This window comes from Ammodytes marinus, assembly GCF_949987685.1.
Source record: "Ammodytes marinus genome assembly, chromosome: 16".
NCBI classification, from domain to species: domain Eukaryota; kingdom Metazoa; phylum Chordata; class Actinopteri; order Uranoscopiformes; family Ammodytidae; genus Ammodytes; species Ammodytes marinus.
In genome coordinates, this window is record NC_137220.1 from 20,142,509 (window position 1) to 20,163,937 (window position 21,429).

Below are 21,429 nucleotides of genomic sequence, written 5' to 3' on the forward strand. Positions count from 1 at the left end.
TTCTGTCAGCGCCGGTGTCTGGCAAAAATGCCTGTCATTCCACACATGGCTATGGTGAGGGCAGGCTGGCTCGCCTCTTACATAATCTTGACCACACATCAGCTGCTGGGCCAGAGAAGCGAACGTCCAGCAACGTCAACAGGGACCTGTTGACAAACATATCAGTGACTGACGGAGCAACCGCTGTTTTTTGGCCTCATTCATCACATCTCCAAGGCTGCATCACACCAAACAACCAGGACCTACTATCACAATGTGTGCCATGAAAATAAATTTGGTCTGGAAGCCTAGCAACAGGGCTGCCAACCATGTCCATTATCCATCCTCCCACCAAAGGAATTCAGAGCGTCCAAACACAGCAAATTACCGCAGCTGCTGGCAAATACAGCTTCGTGGAGAAGAGAAAAAAAACGCACCGCCAGTTGCCAACTGCGTGCCCCGACAACTGTGACATCCGAGGCTGCTATCATCCTGACTGGGGACTGCACTGGCGACAGCAGAGTTTATCTCTGCTACATCCTTTGTGCAGGTCCCTCTGTCAGTTTCCTCAAGTCCTAATCAACCCGAAAACAGAGACAAACATACAGTTTCTGTGCTCTTTTGATAATCTCTGAACAACAAACTATTGTGCTGCTGTTGCCATGGATTTAAGGGCTAGAGATGATACTGCTTGTTTAAAATGACGCCAAGAGGTGCAAAGGGGTCGCAAGGGTCACAGGCTGGTTCTGAATAAGAAGCCCGGCGACCAGAGGCACAGGCTTGCCCTTGTCCTCAATGAGAGGTTCAGAGCTGGAGGGGGATTTCATTGTGAGTCACACACCCACCCAGCAGCAGTCCTTAGGCCGAGGGCAAGCTGACACACAAGTCTATTAAAGGGACAATCAGCTAGCCTCTCAGGACGGTGGCATGGGTCGAGAGGACAGCTGGGGGCAAAATAGGTTATTTGAATTTAAATTGCCCTAAAATCAATCTCATGAAAGATATTCTGTATATTCTCTTCTGTGACAATTGTCAAAGCAGGTCTTGCACAGAAAGATTGCATGGAAGAGGCATATTACTGTAGTGGATTTCCTTATTGTATTGCTGTTAAAGTAACAGCTAAGTGTTGTCATCATCATTAGCAAATTATTATTATTATTTTCATAATCTATTAATCTGCCAACCGGTCTCTCAATGATTTAGGCAATTGTTTTGTTTAGAAAATATCTGAGAAATGCTGCCCAGAATCCAAGGAGGCATAGTCAAAAAGCTCTCAACACAAGTGGTCCAAAATCCAAAGATGTTTTATTTTCCCATCTTGGACAACACAGAAAAGCAGCAAATAGTCACATTTTAGGATGTGGAACCGTATCTAAACGATAGAAAAGACTAGCAGTAAAACTCCCCCTTGATTATTGCGTATCCACCAGATCTGAAAAGCGATACACCCTAATAATAAACATAAAAGAAAATATGTATAGTAAGTAAGTATAGTTTCTGATAAATCCTCCCCACCTCATCACAAAATGCCTCTGGCAGTAACCCACATCCGCCGACCAATAATCTTTTTAAAACCAGATTAAATAACTACATAAAGTAACAGCGGTTTTAAATGGCAACTAAATGTAATTTCAGATGATTGCATTAGGCTGCCCGTCTGTCCTCCATTTCCCCGCCTCATCCACCAACACTGTGAGTCAGCCATTCTCTCATCCCCGCACTGAAGAGGAGGAGGGGAGAGGGGTGGGGGGGTTTCAGCCATGGACTAGCTGATGGCTTAGCCCACCTCTGACTTTCCTGGAGTGTCTCCAAGCCTCTGCGTGGCCCCTAGCTTTTAAAGTGCTCATATGAGTCGCCACGGGATGCCATTTATTCAGGATGACATCAATACCTCACACTGTATGGTCACACGTTATTGACCCAGCCGTGCCCACTGTGCTGGCCACAAAGATTGAGACAATTCATGCCGATGTCTGCAGCCACTTCAGGGGGAGGAACATGGCTTAGGAATTAGGATAAAGATTTTTTAATACTCGCATGTTTTGCACTTTATTAAATGCTTTTGGCCAGGCTTTTTGGTGCTGGCAGCGTTTTCTCCTCGCCCATTGTTGAACAAAAGGGAGTGTAATCTGTCTTGTTGCACTCACACTCACCAGAAAGAGTCAGTGAGGGAGCAGCTATGGGGCCCTGCTCCAGCCCGTAACTCTCACAGCACAATAGCTGATGATCACTTTTCTTTTTGGTGGGGTGACATTAATCACATCTGATTACATGCCAGCTCGAGTCTGTAAGCCTGTACAGCCACTATCAAAAGAGATACTTCAGCTTTTACACACTCCCTCCAAGGTCTGAGAAAATCAACATCGCTTTAACTGGCCACAAACGCCCCTCAGATATTTAGTCGATGTGAAAACGGAGTGGGCATCTGCTATTTTAGTATTAGATCATTTGCCTCTTTTTCCCTTTGCCCCCTCTGGCATGGAGGAGAGTTAAACATTTCTCAGCACTCCCCAACACTTGGCCCATCACAGAACAATGGCCATCCATGATGGAGGATGATGAAGAAGGAAGGAAGATAAGGATGGGGGGAAGTTGTTCACACAATATAGGAAAGATGTATGTAAATGAACAAAAAAAAAACCACAAATGTAAACATTAATCTGTTTTTAAGTTGTTTTAACAGCAGGTCTCTTGGGTAGCCTTGCCTACTTCTACCACCATGCAGCCCGCTGCCACCGCCCCATCAGTCCCATTCAACAGGGCTCAATCTGAAACACAACGTCTCACCGGCTAAAAGACAAGGTGACACTAAAACGCAACCTTTCGGACATTTTCAACGGTGTATTTAACAGAAATGTTCATTCACACAAAGAGCCACATCAATTCCGATGCACTGTTTAGCATAAAAACGAGGAAGCACAACTAATAGCACAATGAGTAGCCTACAACTGAGGCTCTAAAAACGTGTGTAACGGACGACATAGCGTTCATTTTTAAAATATTATTTTCGCAGGAACGTTAATTAGCCTGGCGGTAGGCTACTTACAAACTGACGGAATATGCTTGCTAAAGCTAAAACAATTTCGCTCCTTACCAGTCAGTGCAGCGGCGAGCTAGCAGGAAAAAAGAAATCCTCTCCAGCTACGCCCTGTGTTAGCAACAGCAGCAGCAGCACACACCGGCTGAATCCTCGAGTCAGAAAGAAAAAAAGAACCTTTCTCTCACAAACAAAGTGAGGTTGGAGATAAAAGACGAAGAAGAAACGGAGGAATTATCGCGGGAGAGAGTGAAGCCGAGCCGACGGACAAGAAACTTCTGAGTCTCAAGCGTTTTGTCGAGTGATGCGTGTTCACTGAGAGGAAGAAAGAAGGAGGAGGAGGAGGAGGAGGACGCTCCAGTCCGCGCACACCCTTTATAATAGGTCCGTGGTGCACACAGATACACACACACACACACACACACACACACACACACACACACACACACACACACACACACACACACACACACACACACACACACACACACACACACACACACACACACACACACACACACACACAATAGTAGACCGGGTGAGTGGATGGATGGACAGGCGGAGGAGAGGACAGGGCTGCCGCTGCCTTTAGGTTACAGATTCGAGACTATAGACCGGAGAGATGCTCGTCATTTTAAGCTGTTGTAGAAGTAAAACAGCGACATTGCCGTATCGTAGAGGTAAAAAAAAATAATAATAAAAAAAAGCAATAATTCCATCTGCAGGAAAAAACAGGCTGAATTCTATCTTATATTTGATCAGAAAGCTTGGTAACGAATAGCTCAACATTTAGGGCAATATATCTAGGCCTATTCGTTTTATTGGCTAGGAGATGATAATATTGTCATAGAAGCTGCAGACCGCATTTAGTTAGCTTAGTAGGCTACCATAATGATGACAGCTAGCCTGACTGTTCAATGTTAAGAAAACCCACCCACCAGCACCTATAACGCTCATTAGCCTACTGGCTAACTAACAGGTTGACAATTTTGCCATAATTAGCTTTTTATGAGGGAGAAGACTATTTCTTGGCACGCCCCTTTAATTGCAATTTTTTTCAGATACTAAAGCACAGTAAACCTATCCAGTTTAAAATTAATCTGCACATGAGCAACAGAGCTGGCGAAGCTTTTGGCAAAGTAAAATGATGATGCCCTGTGTAGGCTACTACAGCAATGCACTCCATGGTAGAACCATGGATTATTTAGAACAGGTTGTTAGAGGGCCCTGAGATCATAGCAATTTAATAGCTACCAGCCATGCCCACATAGTCACTCACTGGCATATCCAAATGGCATGCAGTGGTTAGTAAATAATGAAACACCTGTTTGACAAGTGTGAATTTCCGCCATGGAGTCGGGATGGGTGTGACAAGACAGTAAAAATAAACAAAATGAAATAGGCTACAGCAGCACTGGGAAAAAACTATTTTTTCAGTCCTTTTGTTAGTCCTAATTTTATTTAGTTGTGCCATATTTCCTTTATCTCTGTACTACCTGCTGGTTAAGTGGAAAGCAAATAAATAGAGGATGGAGTGGTTGTTTGGCTGAGTATTTGTAGAGAACACGAAGGACATTCCAAAGTGATTTGTATTTGGCTAATTTAATCCTGGTGTCACTGCGTTCTTATATGGCTCATTCCAGATGTACACACAACATAATACCACTTGATTTAGTGATGTTTCTGCTATCAAAGTAAATTAGTTTTATTTCAGAATGATTAAAATATTTTTTGCAACATCCAACCTCAGAAATAGGAGGTTACTACGAGTCCCTGAAGACAGCATTCACCGGGACAGCGCGCCATGCTGAAATTGAAAGGGCTGAATGGGGAATGGCAGGGGAACTCTGCTTTCTCTAAGCGCGGCCAATCACCACCCAGACTTGGGGATTATTCAAATTAAGGATGATGTCACCTCTTGCAAGTCACCCTACTCTCTCCTGCCCCGGGTTTCTCCCGGTTGTCTGTTGCCCTCCCTCTTAGGCCCCTGCACCCCCTATTCTCTCCTCTTCAAACCCTTTTCTTCCTTTCTCCATGCCCCACTGCACACACACACACACACACACACACACACACACACACACACACACACACACACATACACACACACACACACAGACACACACACACACAGATACACACACAAACACACACACTTTAACGGTGCATTACTGCTGCACCACATGCCTGCATTGTCTGCCTTCATTTTGACTGTTGCATCAAGAATTTAACATTTCTGAACACATTTCAGACCTGTTGATTGTAGAATAGTAATTTATATTATTTGAATATGATTCCAGGATTTAAAAAAATGAAGATCTCACACAAATGATTGCAAAGTAAGATGTGATCACACTACTAATACTTAGAGATTTTCTTTTACAACTTGCAAATACAATAGATATTTATATATCTTTAAAAGTAAAATGTCCTATCATCAACAGACCTCATATATTGTCATGAGTGGATGCAGCTTAACATTGTGCACCTGCCTGCCAATTCAGTCTGTGAACAGCGGAAATTGCAGGGAAACTAATTGAAAAGGGCGAGCTCAAGAGCAAGACAGAAAGCCAGGGAGGAGCAGCAGATACAGCCTGCCTTGCTTTTACGCTGTGCGTTTTCTCTCAGCCACAGTCAGACATGGAAGGGCGTTGTTTCTTGGCTCGCAAGCTTTTGTTTTTGTGTGCCGTGCTCCTCAACTGAACAGGGCTTTTCATCAGACGCCGGCTGGGTGGGCACGCCGCCTTGGCTGTCTGTCTGCCTGTCAGTGTGTCTGTCTGTTGCGCTGCTGCTCAGCTCCCGGCAGCCGCCTGCCTCATGTCTACATGCGCCCGGCTTTTGTGTACTTGCTCTGTTCTGGTTGGGGCTTCTTCTTTTCATGTTGAGCCTGTGGTGCGCTCCTCTTCTCTTTCCATGCCCTGGAGAGGGGAGATTTGGGCCTGTGCGTTGCTTGTTTGAGCTTGGGGTGGAAGCGTACAGTACAAGACTGGAAACATGCACCTGATTGCACAAAAACATGTTTTCCCCTCGGCCTCTCTCTTCCTCTAACTCTGTCAGATTTCCAGAGGAAGTTTTGTTTGTGTTCCTGTGAAGTGGATCGGCCCATCGGCTTGTAGGGCTGCACTTCTTCTTGTTAAGTTTCTGCTCATTATTGCTTATGCCCATTGTCTCGTTGTTCAATCTTAATAAAGCTAAAGTTTTTTTTAGGAATCATGTAGGTTACATCTCAACAACAAATCCAATAGAGAATGAGACTTTAAGTTTAAATCTAAATTAAACCTGGGGCGCCCTTAGCTCAGTTGGTAGGGCCGGGCCCAGCAGCAGACCCAGGTTCGATTCCCGCCCGCGGCCGTTCTCTGCATGTCACTCCCCTCTCTGCCACATTTCACCTCTGTCTCTTAACACTATCAATAAAGCATGAAAAATGACAAGAAATATTTTTCCAAAAAATAAAATCTAAATGAAACCATGAATCTAAATATTAACAGTGGGATATCCCCGGCACCCCCCAAAATCTACATATGTGTGCAGGTGTGTGTGCCAGAATATAAAAGACCTGGAAGTAGACCCGGAAGAGGGTGGGGACTCTAGGGGGCTTGGATGCCTGCTGGCTTGATGCTGATGGACGTATTGGCATGGTCAACCAGGCGCAACAAAGAGAGGAAGGTGTTTTTTTTTCACACAGGCGGTGGTTGTGTGGCAGCGGAGACAGGAAGAGGCAGGGCCGTGTACCCCGCCGCACAGTTCCCGTGTATTTTATCTCATTGTTTGGGTGTGTGTGTGTCTGCGTGAATGGATACCACGCAGACACAGGTCAACACCAGCACAAGCAGAAGTGGCTGCTGTTCTCCGTGCACTGCCAGCACAGTGTATCATTGGCATGCACAATGCCAACACACTCACATGACAGGCAACACGTGAAGAAGAACTACAGGCAACATGAAAGAGCCTGGGTGAATCTCATGAATGGACAGTCATCATATATCATGAATGTTCTTCTGCAGCGTGAGGGCCAGGCACAGTATAGATACACATATTATATAATGAACCCTGGTAACCTATGTCCTGATTCTCGCTGTTTAAAGGAAAAAATTCTAATATTTATTTTCGGAGTCGTAATGTGAATGCAGAACTAGGATGGAAAACCAGTTGCAAGCCTCTGCACTGCTGTATATTTCCTTCATTGGACTATTTAATCAGCTTTAATCATCTGAAACCTGATAATGTTCAGAGCAGGTCGGCCAGTTTCTCTCCTGTCTGATTCTAAGTGCCTTGTCTCAGCCCTGGCAGCGTCCTCGAGTAAATAATGCATGGGTGTACTAAGGATATTGGACGGGCTATACCACTCCCCCAGCACTAAGAGGAGTGACTGTGCACATATCGGCATGGATCCCTTTGTCTGTCCCATATTCTCCCTCATTTTGGCCCTTTTGCATCTTCAGTGCATTTTCTCTGGCTGACCCTGACTCAGCGTCCATTTGTCTCGTGCTGAAATGTAGTTCATGATAATGGTAGACTTAACGGCTAAGTACTTTACACATACAATCAGCATTTTTGTTTTTTTAAAGTACCTTTAATGAAGGCAAGAAGGCCCCTCCCTTACCTAATGTTCCCTTTGAATATCCTCCTTAGCTGGGGTTTAGCTCGCTGTCATTTCTTTATTGCTAGTGAAATCCTCTGATTGGTTGTTTGGTGGCGATTGCACACAGAGCATGCTCTCTCCCTCTAGTGGTGCCAGACTACCATAACAGTGTAGTTTCCTCAGCCTCATGCAATCCAAGCGTTGTATTGTGTTTATCATTTTATATAGCAGCACATCCCAGCACAAGGACTTATCTGATGCCACCAGTGACCAGCAGGTAATTCCCCCCCCCCCCCTTATTCAGGGTAATACCAATATTAACTGGATTGGCACACATTTGTACATTGATATTATTTGGTTGCAGTTGACTGACCCATTGACTTCTCCTGTAGCATCACCGTTTGCATGACATTTGAGGTCTTGAGTGAAATATCTGTTGGATTTGTTCGATTTTTTTTTTTTTTTTTTTTTACAGACACTCGTCCTTTCTGTGGGATAAATAGTGTAGCTTTGGTGACCTCTTTAACTTCCCATTGCCCACAACAGTCAGGTCAAGTCTGGGTGGCAACAGGCCAGGGCTATTAAGAAAAGCATTTGTACACTTTTAATTTAATTGAACATGCTTGTATCAACGTGACATTGTATTGGGAATATTGTAGACTAGATCATGGAACTTCAAGAATTTGACCTCCTGACTTTGAAAACTGGACACATCATGTGTCTTCTGTGGGACAGACAACATACAAAGAATAAAAAATACAAAACAATTTTATTTTATTTTTTTTTTGTTTATTTTGCTCACATGTACTTTAATTCAGAATGCATCATCTTCACAGAAAATATTCAGTACAAATGCAGATAACTTGTCAATTATCTAGTTAAAAAAAACATAATTAAAACAGCATAAGCTTTAGGAAACAAATGTGATGACCAATAACACCGTTACACTTAAATTAAAATAGGGAGTAAAAAAAAACCTTCCAGCAAGTGTCATCACCCCTATTTGTATTGTGTTGTGATATAGGATTATACATAGAATTGACTTGACTAGCAAATGAGCTCATTTCATAATACAGAAGTTCAGTGTTGAAATGTGATTTTCGGTTTCATCTAAAAAGGACAGTGACATTGATAAAATTAAGGATTAAGTATGTATATATGTCTTATACAGTTTGGCTAAAAGCCTTCAAACCTTTTTTTCTCAACTCCACAGTTTCTGCAAAAAACTGCTCTCTCCCTTTGTAAGGCAGCATACTCAAGCACAATGTACAGCTCTATATACACAAACCTTTCTTGACATCGTTTGATTCCTGCGACTCTATAGGAAAATTGAATTTAAAGGTTTGCAGAGAGCATTTTAACGCACATAGTAAAAGGCTCTGTCCTGCATGCATTAGCCCACACGGTCACCAGGCTCTTTACAGCAGAAAAAGAGTTCATACATATTGATGACTGACTGGTTGGCTGCAGGGCACATCCTTCTGAGGAAGGCCGTCATGTTCCTCAGAGGCAGACATGAACAAAAGGAGGATAAGGACTCGGAGCGAAGAATAAGATGGGGAGAGGAGGAATGGCCTTGACTGAAAATGTAACAGAAGCTAATGGATACAGTACATAGAGCAGTTAATGACCATTCATTTAAAAGTTGCCTGGCTTTCACTTTTGTCTATTGTACCTCTGCTATGACAAATCAGAGGACATACATATATTTACATAATCAAGAGTCACAGAAGTCTTGTCACCTGGGTAGCCATGGCCACAATAAAATATTGTTAAAAATCTGTACATAGTGGATCACTGAAGTGAAAATGTGCATCCATTTTACTCAGTGGACACGGTGTCCAGTCTTCAGCAATGAATATGTTTACTGCCATTTTGCGTCAAGTCATCAAAGCCTAACAAACTGACATTTCATAAAGTGGCGATAAATTATTCATACATACAGTACAAAAGATAAAGCAGCATTCAAAACACAGAGAGGACAGCGTGGTCCAAGGTCAGATCGTCTACCCCAAAGGCATTCCATCGCCCCTGATGGGAATCTGGGAAAAGGAGTGCCACTGCAGACGCCAATCACTGAGGTGGAAATACAGTGCTTTAAAGAGAGAGAGAAAAAAAACTCCCTTTCCCTTCCACACACATACACTCTTACATGGACTCTGTGAATCCACCTCCTCAGTCGCAGCAGCAGAGGAAGGAGCATGACGATCGCTCAGGCCCTCGGAACTTGCCGGACTTGGGCGTGTCCGCACACTCTGCAATGAAAGCATGCAGATCGTTGACTCGTACCTGCTCCTGTGTCTGGGCCTGTAAGGGAGACAACATGAGGATGAACCTTCACACATTTACACTCAGGTTTCTGTATCGAGTTTAATTGGACATTTTGTGAGTGGAACTTCCAGGTAAATGCAAATCTAGCATGCTAAGCTGCTCACAATGACAATGCTTATCCGATGTTCATACCGTGTTCACCATCTTAGTTTAGCATGTAAAATGCACAGAAACAACAGCGCGACTAAGCAGAAGCATACCATAATGGAGTCGTGGGCTCCGGTGATGAGTGCGATGAAGAGGGACAGCACCATGTATATGAAGAGGGAGGTAAAGGTGTAAAGGTAAATCTGGCTGAATATCCACACCAGTGTGCTGCTTTGCTCCATTTCAGAGAATGTTTCAAACATGTCATCCCCGTTGATCAGTGAGAACAGGCACTCCGACACCATGGACAGGGAGCGAAACTGTACACAGAGAAAAGTTAGTGTAAAAGGAATAATAGCACAATACACACTACGGCGTGTTAAGATATGTTCATTCGCATTATTGCCATGAGTTAGATGTCAAAATTGTTACCACTTTCAAAGAAGCACAATTACATACCAGCTAAGCTCTGCTAACTGACTAGCTACCATATAAATGTTAGCTGAGGTCATCCCAATGTTTCCATGGCTCAATGTGTTTCTCTATTTTTTTACATATATTTTCAACCATACAAGGCACTAAAAGTCAGGATTCCTCAACCTATGCGGCTTTTTTATTATATATATATATAATCTGTCTCTCGTAAACTACCCAAATTTATGGACGTGCAGTACTAATTCGCCCTTTAATCTTTATGAAGGCTGCAAATTTGAGCATGTTTCCTTGTTAAAATTAAAAAGTTTAACAAATAATTATTAGTTATAAATAATATTAGCAGTGTGAATTTGTTGTACAAAAAGGTGCACCTTTTCAAAAATAAAATCTATGATTGTCTATTTCTTGCATATGTGAAGCTTTGCCAGCTGCTAATTGTAAGATTGTTTGATCATCCTTTCTACCCGAACACACTCGACCAACATTTAAAACTAAATATCCAAAGAATGTTGTCATGATTGATTTTTAATTCATGTCATTTTTCTGCCCTCATTAATTATAAATAGCTACAAATATGACATGCTGCAGGGCATTTTATAATAATAATTAGGTTGTTCTGACATGTAGTTTCTGGTGGGAATGACTCATGCCTGCTCATTCATGGCTGGAGGAACTACAGAGTGTGTGCGCAGTACCTTGGTGTGATAGGGCCCCAGCACAATCCATCCACAGAACATATATCCCATATAAATGACAGCTGAACAACAGCAGAAACGGATGACGTTTGGAAAAGCAGCTTGCAGAGTCACAATCAAGATCTGGGAGATAAGGAGAGACGGAAATGCATTTATCCTTCGAAGACAAAACAGAACCCTCCTTACTCTGTGTGTGTGTGTGTGTGTGTGTCTGTCTGTCTTTCACCTACATTGTACTTCTGGAAGAAGCTGAAGTAGCGGATGATTCCCACCCACACCAGCAGGGTGGAGGTTCCAAGCAGGATCCCGCATATGTCATATGATGACAAATTCTGCATCACAACAGTGACGTTGTTAATTCCCCCGCAAAACAATTGCACTACAGAGCTGAATAAACACTTCAGCTGGAGATGACCATTTACTTCGTGACAACCATTACCTTGGACTCTATGCCGATCTTGATGAAGCTGCCGACGATGGTGAAGATGTCGCTGACGATGAGCAGAAGGTACCAGCCGTTAATAAACTCCATTCTGTCCCCCCAGCTCACGCTGCGGCCCAGTTTGTGTTTGAAGAACTGCACATACTCCTGGAAAGGGAAGTGGAAGGTGATGAATACTATGGGAAGTCTGAGGGGGAAATTAACCTAATTTGAGTTTCACTCTCTACACTCCGTGCCACAGCATGTCTTAAAGCAGAGCTTATTAGACTAGTTTCTGTTAAATCACCCTTTCACGTGTTTAAAAAAGGAACAGGGTGTAATAAAGCTGTATTTTGGTGGAGATTGTAGATTGCAATGCTCCGTCTCTCCTCCTCCCGTTTGGAGCATTTACAGAAGCTACGATGGCATTGGAGGACGAGGATATAGTTAAGATGTATTAAGTTATTTATTCTATAGTCATTTTCTCTACTAGTCTTCCAACAGCATTTCTAGCAGTCACAGAAACGTGTAAGGCCGCTTAGTTTGTCTGTTCTGTGGCAGTGCAACACGGAAGCACACCACGCTCCTATGTAGATATAAATCATTCTAAGCTAATAAAAAATATTTTAGAGCGATGAAACACTAATTAAATCATACTTATTATTATAATATATTTCTACCAAGTCTGTCCTGAAAAACGCCAACACACTGCACCTCTAAAAAACTAAATGAATTCTTAAAACCAACAATAAACTGATCTGACTACCAAGTATTAACTGCAGCCAAAGCCTGACAATGAGTCACACTGTTGCACTGGGTGACTCGTACCTTCATGACTAAATGAATGCAGCCTCGTCACCCTATTCAGAAACGTTCAAAACTATCTCCTTTGGAAATCTTTTATGAGAAGGAAATTGATTTATACCAGCAGGAAAAGTAAAAATGACCACCTTGTAATGTCTGCGTATTGAAACAGCCAAAATACACTGGTTGCTGTCTGATAACATTTAAAGAAAAAAAAAGAATGGTACACTCAGCTCAAGATGCACATTTTGCAAAAAATCTGCTGTTAATACACAGCCTAGGCTCTGTAAACTGGTATGTAAACAAAGGGGCCCATCATACCTAGCAACATGCCCATTGGCATTTACAGAGCCTAAGCTGTGTATCAAAGCTTGATTTTTTTTTCAGCACGCACACTGTACGGAAAGATAGTGGATCGTGAAGAGATACTCACTGATTTTGACAACAAGCATTCTCTGGAATCACTGACTCCAGCTTCAATTGCCTTCCTTACTTACGTGCTGCAGGAGGATGCCTCTGAGGATGGAGCGCCCGCACAGTAGCAAGGACAGCAGACAGACGAAGGCCACCAGCACATCAAATGACTCCCGTGCATAGCTCTCCGCTGACACATGAGGAGGGAGGTGGGAGGCAACATACGCAATTGAGAAAAACGTCATGACATTAAAACATTTTAAAAAGAGTGAGATGATCATGTGTCAAGCATTGAAGCTCATCCAGCAATGGTCACTCACCTTGTCCGGACACATTGGGGTCTTTGCACTCCTTTATGGAGGCCTGGTTCTTTAGACGGATCTTAACTTTGCCGCTGTGTGCCCTGTTATCCATGACAATCTGAAAGCAACGAGAAGCATGGTAAATATACAGCCTCGGGGTATGGAAATTATTACGCAACTTAAATGGTCTATCTCAACTCTTATCCCATTTGGCTCAGTTTTAAAAGCACAACTTGGAAAAAGAGTAACCTAAAGTTGTGATTCGAATTTGATCAGAAACAGTGGAAGAGATAGCTCACCGTGATAGTAAAGGTGTAGCAGTCAGGGAGTTCATTGTTTATAATGGTCTGGAGGTTGATAGCCTTCAGCTGGAAATCAATCGTTACGTTGATCAGCCTGGAGACAAGCACACAATGGAGAGACACAGCGAAGTGACCACGAATAGTAGAGCCTTATAGAGAAAACAATTGTTTGTATTGTAAAATCTGTATAAGGATATACTGTAAATATATATAAATCATATCATCTAACTTGTCAAACTTGAGAGTGAAATTCTTGTAGTCATTGTTTCCCGGAGAAGAACTGAAAATCTGTGGAGTCAGTCCAATGCATTCTGGAAACAAGTCAGAAAATAGTATTAGAGGAACCAAAAAAATACATCACATGGGGACGTTTTAATAGCAGACAAAACCTTTTTTCCACATCATGTGAAACACAAAACCACACTCCTACGCTTCCTTTAAGCACTTACATGCAGAATCGATCCCACCCTCCTCCTTCAGTAGCTTAACATCCAGTTTTACTGTGAGTTAGTCTAATTTTACCACAAGATTTATGGTGCATGGTCAGAAGTCCTCTCTTGCCAAATCAGCAGGTGAGTGCAAACACTTTATTTCCCAAGGGCAGAGCTAGTGTACTACAACTAAAGTATCTGGAATGAAAAACAAGCTTTAGTGATCCGTTTTGTTTTTGTTCTGTGGTCTGAGGCTATTTTCAAGCCCATTTAAAAGTAGGGCACAGTTGCAGGGCGTCACTTGACATATGTGGAGCAGCAACACGATGACTCACTGACACAGTCATTACCTTCAGGGCCAGAGAAAATACTGGCTCTGAATCAATAACTCCTGGCTGTAGGTGTTCATTTGGAATGCATGAAGACCAAGAAGACCACCCCCTTTTTTTAAGGACAAAGGCGGCCCTACCGGTGACGACGCGGGGATCAATGTCGAAGGTGTCATTGACGGGGTCGATGGTGCCCCTCCTGTAGGAGCGCTGGCAGAGGGAGAGCGCGCTGTCGTTCACACCTACACCCAACACGTACGCGTACCGTCCCAGTGAGATCTGGGGTAAAGCCATGTACTGAAAGGGAAAATGGAGACATACAACCACACCTTATATTAGGCTCATTAGAAAAATGGTTATTGTAATTTTCACCTGAAAACTTCACATAGTTTTAATAACACTAGTTTCTCTTGAATACATGTATTTATTTTTACTATTTTCTTTACTACTACATTATTACTACTATCCACTACATTTTGTTATTCTTATCTATGTGTGTGTGTGTGTGTGTTAGAGAGCAAACAAGTGCAAATGCTTGTTTACTGCACATATGACTATTAATATCTTGAATCTTGAATTGATTATTATGGCTACCTGTTCTATGGCAAAGTAGATGCGGTCGTACAGCTCCTTCTGTGTGTGGACGGCTTGAGGTTGAGGAGCGCCGTCCTCGTAACCTTTCAGGAAAAGCTGTTTGAATACAGACGTGTTTTCCTCTTTAAATGTCACCGCCGTCTGGTTGGTTAGTCCAAACAGCATCAACTGGGAGGCGAGAGTCAAAGGGAACAAAGCACATCAGTAATCATAGAATGTACTGTTTCTGGCTCAACTGGCATAGAGTCAAATAAACAGGATGTCCTCGGATGTGATGTTCTGAAGTGTAATAATCTGCATGCTCAAATCAGCACAAAGCTGCGCCCACCTGCACGGTCACAATGATGATTTTAAGCAGCTGCAGGCCCAGCTTGAAAGGCTTGCGTCCCTTGGCGTGATACTTGTCACAAGGGCTCATGAAGAAGTACTTGAGCTGCCTCCTCAGGGCCTCCTCCTCTTCCTCCTGCTTGTGTTGGGGCTCAGAGCCCAGCAGAGCAGAGGGGCGAGGGTTCCCACTGCCAACAAGGTCCCGGGACCCATAGCCAGCTGCAGAGGAGAGGAGCCTGTCCTTCTCTATGAAATACAAAGACATCCTTGGTGAGGGGGAGAATGACCTCTAACATAATCAGCAGTAATGAAATCTTAAAAGAGGTCGTGCTGAAGAGATTTAGCAAAGCACTTTCAAAAAGTCAGGGGACCCTTAAGAAAAACAGATTGGTCAACAATGAAGCAGAATAGGCTGGGATATCCTAGTTTTTGGTCCTTGTACGAGTCACAAAATAAATTCTGAAATGCAACTCGGTGCCATCCTCATTCATTGCTTTGTTAATTGGCAGAACATGTATTTGCAGTTATTTCGATGACCAATTAACATTTACACAAGTTATTTTTTCAAGCCAAAACTGACAAACAATGGCTGGTTCCAACTACTCAAATGCCGCTTTATTCATCTTACATTATAGTAAATGTAGGCTACTATCTTCGGACAAACGTTGATTTCTAAGTACACACCTGCAATTTGTAATACAGACTGTTACACATTTCAGGTTTCAAGCCCACTGATGACAGCACCGGGATTATGTTTTTAAGATATATAATTAAACACAAGGCTGGTGAGTATCTTTTTATAATGTGTGAAAAAAGGTGCAATGCCCCTTTAAGCTTTGGTTGACCTGTGCATGTTCATCATTCATTCTATAAATGGAATGGGGCTTTACTCTGCTCTGAAGATGTTTTCAATGAATCCAGTGGATATTTAAACCCACATTAACCGACTAATTTAGGGGTTGGCTATTATGTGCATCACTGAAATCACTTTTAATCCCCCGTAGCAGGATTGGAAATGATATTAATTTCAAAAGGAATCTAGTTGTAGTCCTGCAATATGAGACCCCCTGTTTTTTCAAAATCTCAGTCTGTGACTGAGAACTAATGACTAATTGTTTTCAGGTGTAAGTTGATTGTCTTTAGATGTGAGAGGGTGTCAGTCTTCAGTCTTTTCAAAGTCCTTTAGTGTAAACCCAGCATAAGAATAACCGTCGTAATAATAGGGAATAAAAATCCTGGCGATTACAATAGGGCTTCGCACCACTCGGTGCTCGGACCCTAAAGTATTTCCTTTATGAACCCCGACATGCATCCCATATGGTATAGTGGACACCACTTGACAGTAGTAGAAAGGGGGAGACACCTGATGGAAAATAAAAGCACCAAATGTATTTGAAAGCAGCACAAATTCACTAAGCGACATGAAGCCATAGAGAGGAGCAGGGGATGGCTTGAGGCTGTTGACAAACCTGTGGTGCTGTCGTGGATGCAGGAGTAACTGAGTGGCTTCATGTTGTTGTTAAAGCGCGTCGGCTTTCACCACACGAGGGATGCTGCTCAATGTCGCAGTGTTTGGATTACATAGGTAATCAGCAGGACGCAGTTTCCACCTGCTTTAACACGTGACTCTGCCACGTGACTGATGTCAAAATGCACTGCTGCTAGGACACCAAGCAGGGTGTCTGTGTCATCATTGCTTCATATCTGACATGGTGATGAATCAGACTCACATACAAGGATTTTATAATTACACTTTTATTCAAGATAAACTGACAAATAAACGGTTTTGTCTAGCCCATAACAGTCAATAAGCACATTAAGAGCAGGACCACAGCCAGGATGTAAAGACGCTGAGGTCATGTCCAGGAAACACCCACCACACCCACATAAATAAAGATTTGTTGCTATGGGTGAAATAAGGACATACCACTCTCATATATGTCGGCTATTGTAAATACGAAACCACAGCTTGCATAACATTAAGTTAGGTAAAGTCTGGAAACAAGGGAAAACAGCTAGCTGCAATTAAGCCAAGTTGTTTTTTTTTTTTTTACTTTTTTTGTATGTTATATCTCTACTTGTTATTCAGTGAGCTTTAGGTGTGCTGCTAGGTTCATTTTATTGCATTTGGACAGAGCCAGCTGTTTCCCCCCATTTCCAGTCTTTATGCTAAGCTAACTACAGCTTCATAATTACTGTACAGACATGAAAGTAGTACTAATATTCTCAGCTAACTAGCGCACGCTAATTTTCGGACAATGAAAATAAGAAAATTTCACAAAAGTTCAAACCCTTCCTTTTTTAGGACAGGAAATGAGAGGTGAGAGAGAAGTAGCCCGATGTCATATTGTCATTTAACAAAAATCCCTCCCAGGGCTGGTCAAACCGGAACTAAAGGATAGCTGGGTTTTTTTCTACTTTATTTGATCATAGATTGTTTATTCATTTATGTTTCTAATGCATCACACATGAACGTGCACACGAAGAACAAAATAAAACATAATAAAAATAGTTAGAATATGACCTCAGTGTCGTCATTGGTAGCTACGGTTGATTATGAATCTATTTTTTACAGAGATAGAACAAAACATGCCGCTCTAATTTCACTGGAATGAAACAGAAGAAGAAGAAAAAAAAACTATCACATGAGTCTGGACCTTTCTCTGTAATGATGTAAATTATTTTGAAGTAAACAATGTTTTGTTGTGACACACATTTCTTATGGGACGCTCTTACCGATCGGCCACAGTGTTCAGTCTGGAAAATGACTAAAACAAGTGTAAAAGGACCATCACAATCACAATGAGCCCAATGTGACTTTATTTCATTAAAGGTCTTTCATAAAAAATATGTCAACTTGTTGCGCTTTAAAGTAAGAGAACTGTGGTGAAAGTTTTATCCATTATGTGAGTCTTTTATGAATGATCGTGATGTAAAAATGTGACATCTCAGGACAAATTAAAAGTGAAGTTCAGTGAATGATTTTGTGACACTTCATGGAGGGTAGAACAGGATAGAGATGATCCACCAAAAAAAAAACATGAAAGATTGAACCGACAAGCTGCATGTTGTCCTCTCTCTAGGCGTGGCTCAGTATACTGCAGTCATCCAATCATCCACCACCAGCCACCAAGTCAAGTCAATCGGGGGACAAACACTGGGTTGATTCATCTTTAACCTTTATCGATTTGAACACAACCGGCCACTCTCTCTCCAGTCTTTCTTATCTGCCGTCCAGTGCCTTGTCCCTGGCTATGACTGAGTCGTTGAACTTGATCATGAGCGTGGTGCCTTTGTGCCAGTGGGCTGTCACCTTGGCGGGGAAGCCGCTGTGCGTGAGGATGGCCTCCACTACGCCGGCGGTGAAGGCAGCGCAGTTCAAGCTGCTGTTCTCCTTGGGCACCGAGATGTACGCGTTGATGAGCGGCTCCTTCTCTATGATGTAATACGTCTTGTCGTCGTCGTTGGCCTGCTCCAGCTTGTCTGCCTCCTTCCCGAACAAAGACTTCCACACGTTCACCTAAAAAAAAGATGAAGAAAGCTATTCGTTAAAAAGGTACTTTTTGGTAGTGGCTAAAATTAAACAAAAAGACCTTTGCCACTGTTGCAAGGAGGGAAACGAGGCCGACGTAAGAAGGAAATAATACGTAAAAAAATAAAGGCATTAAAAAATATATGTTTGAAATGCCTTTATGACAGTCTATGGTCTGAACATGGTTGCTCCACGTCACGTATCAATTTGTGTTTGCAGGACAAAATAAAACCTGATCTGCTGAATAGACATAAATTATATAAATATCAAAAAGGTGCTCCAAGGAACTTTCAGCCCTATGTTAATTCTTGCACCTCCTTTGGACAAAAGCAGTCGGGTTTTTACTACGCCAGCTGTGGTTCCTGGGTGAGCGTACTCATGACAAAGGCATTAAGAAAAACAACATAAAAATAGCATTCTTTGCACTGACGGCCTCGTTTGCTGTTACATGTCATTTTTGATCATCGGAGGAGCAATTAGACATGTTTCAGAAATATTTAAAAATTCCTTGTAGCGACTTTAAATAAAATATCAAGTATGATTAATTGCTATTTAAATTACAACAAGATGCGAACATAAACTTCTCTATGGCTCCAACAATAATCAAAAAAAATAAAATATTCTGCTCACCTTGACGAACAGTAGCATGTTCAGCACTTTGGTCTCCCGCTTGCCATTCTTCTCCCTCAGCACCAGCACGTCCAGCATGCTAGCGCCCACACTCTGACCCATGTCTGCCAGCCGCGTCTGCAGCTCAGAGACAGAGTACACCCGGCTCTGACAGTACTGCACCATCTCAGAGAACAGCAGGGCAAAGGCGCTGACACTGACCTCCGTCTTGGGTCGTGTCAGGGGTCGCTCCAAGATGTTGGATTTCCCTCGAGTGAACCGCGTGTCCATTTTTACTGTTGGAGAGATAGAGAGGAAAAATATTCACAGCATACACAGGTTAGTATCTATTCTATACACACACACACACACACACACACACACACACACACACACACACACACACACACACACACACACACACACACACACACACACACACACACACACACACACACACACACACACACACACACGCAGATTATTAATCACTTATTAGTGTTGTCTACCAGCAGCAAAGACACATTTTTAATCTGAGTATTTCTTTCAAAGAACATTTTTTTGATCAAAATTAAAACACTAGCTATGGCAAAAATCTATCTGCATAATTCACGGCCTATGGTAGAAAATTAAGTAGCCTAACTTTATTGTGACCGCGAGCTAAATGCTACCATACACATTATAAACCTCTCAACCGACTCAAGCTGCTCTCCTGCTCAAAACACCATTTACCATTGAGGGTGCGTGAAAACAGATTAGCAAGTGAGCAGGTTCAACAGTCTCAATAGTTACCTAAGTAGTAAATAAGCAGAAGAAATAGTTAAAGTAAATGATAACAAGTTAAATGTGGTATAGGCAGCAGGCTTGTTGTGGCAGAAGTACAAATTAAATATTTGCCAAACCTCAATCTAAACATTGACAATCAATTTGCATCAAAAATTATTACTGTTATAATATATGTTAAAGATATAGTGCATAACTTTCATAAATTAATGCCGTTTACAATTAAGCTATCGCCAACTCCACTAAACTCTCTCTGTATTTCTCAGTATTGCAACGTTTACAAACTGGTGTCACCCCCTGACACTAGTGCAGGAGCTCAGAAAAATCCAAAGAAGCGGCCAAGAAATGTTTCAGTTGTTGATTCTACTGCTAAGAAAAAAACTGGTAGGCTACAGCAGAAGGTATAAAATCCATGCACGATCACCGAAGGCTTACCTGATGTAGACCTACTATAGCCTAGATGTGTCTACGTTGTTGTTGTTGTTGTTGTAATTACTCAGAATTCCTCATGGGGGTTACACACTATAGCTTTAAGTAGTTTTAAAATCCACTTTAAAGTCAGTGGAACTGAACAGATGGGGCAGTTTATTAATTTGCAATGGTCAACAGTGCTCTTAAACACCCAGACATATTCGTATTTCGCTTGTTTTATCAAGGATCTGTCCAACACGGGGGTCTGATGTTGTTTTCCATAACAAATACATACGACCTTGTATAAGCTTTTACCAACACTTTCTCTGCTGGTCTGTGTGTGCCACTGTGAGTCTGCTGATGCATAGACAGCGTATTATAAGATCCGAGACTCCTAAATCCAACAACAGCTGATCGACACTAGCATTTAGCTACTTAGCCACGAATGCTAGCTAATACTTCCTCTTAAGAGTGACACCTGCACACGAGCGATGTCTGGAGCAGAAACATACACGCTTTTAAAACACAGATACAAATCAATATCCACCATCCAAGATCGACTTCTATAGGAGAGGTCTTTGATAGATAACGAACCTTGTAGGAGAGAGATCAGCTACTGTCCACTGCTGATCTTTTTCTTCTTCCTCCTCTACGTTTCGATTAGGCTACTCGTGAATTACACCCAGCAATTAAGTTTCACAGCGCCACCTAGTGCACTGGAGTCTGCAGCCCATAGGCCTACACTGGGACATGGATTTTAGAACATGGAGAGAATACATTGATTGTAGGCTACTATATTCCCTATACTTATGCTCATAATTAGTCTATTGTACTTAAAAAAATAAATCAAATCATACACATACATGTTGTTTATTTTAATTGAAGGCTAGGCTATTTATTCATTGACCAATGGGCCTATACATGTTTAAAAAAAGGGAGAAAAAAGTAGCGTAGTTATGAGAATATACCTTAGAAAATGTTCACTTCTCTGACACACCCAAATGTACATAGTGCACCAAGGATA

The 21,429-nt window shown here is 42.2% G+C and overlaps 3 protein-coding genes across 3 annotated transcripts in view; all 3 read right to left on the reverse strand.

The window, feature by feature from the left end:
- Window positions 1-3,319, reverse strand: part of prr36b (proline rich 36b) — a 28,730-nt gene extending 25,411 nt beyond the window's left edge. Inside the window, exon 1 of the mRNA XM_080043401.1 lies at window positions 3,074-3,319. The gene's annotated coding sequence lies outside the window, so the exon portion shown is untranslated. The remainder of the gene's footprint in view (window positions 1-3,073) is intronic.
- Window positions 3,320-9,773: 6,454 nt separating this feature from the next.
- On the reverse strand, window positions 9,774-16,582 carry mcoln1b (mucolipin TRP cation channel 1b; the record flags this gene model as incomplete). The annotated part of the gene is made up of 13 exons (XM_080044591.1): window positions 9,774-9,905; window positions 10,130-10,336; window positions 11,147-11,269; window positions 11,377-11,478; window positions 11,586-11,735; window positions 12,869-12,975; window positions 13,106-13,205; window positions 13,387-13,483; window positions 13,619-13,700; window positions 14,290-14,446; window positions 14,744-14,911; window positions 15,072-15,316; window positions 16,540-16,582. The coding sequence occupies 13 exons, from the start codon at window positions 16,580-16,582 to the stop codon at window positions 9,774-9,776; spliced, it is 1,713 nt and encodes a 570-aa protein (XP_079900717.1).
- An 895-nt stretch (window positions 16,583-17,477) lies between these two features.
- Window positions 17,478-21,050, reverse strand: trappc5 (trafficking protein particle complex subunit 5). The gene is made up of 3 exons (XM_080043829.1): window positions 21,000-21,050; window positions 19,233-19,507; window positions 17,478-18,590 (listed from the first exon to the last, which is right to left on the reverse strand). Exons 2-3 carry the CDS (start codon window positions 19,500-19,502, stop codon window positions 18,294-18,296), a joined length of 567 nt encoding a protein of 188 aa, XP_079899955.1. The 5' UTR covers window positions 19,503-19,507; window positions 21,000-21,050; the 3' UTR covers window positions 17,478-18,293.
- Between the last annotated feature and the right edge of the window lie 379 nt (window positions 21,051-21,429).

Coding starts and splice junctions, on each gene's coding strand:
- trappc5 (XM_080043829.1), bottom strand. CDS start 19,502: ATGGACACGCGGTTCACTCGAGGGAAATCCAACATCTTGGAGCGACCC. Junction 18,591..19,232: donor ACATGCTACTGTTCGTCAAG/GTGAGCAGAATA, acceptor TCTTTTTTTTAG/GTGAACGTGTGGAAGTCTTT.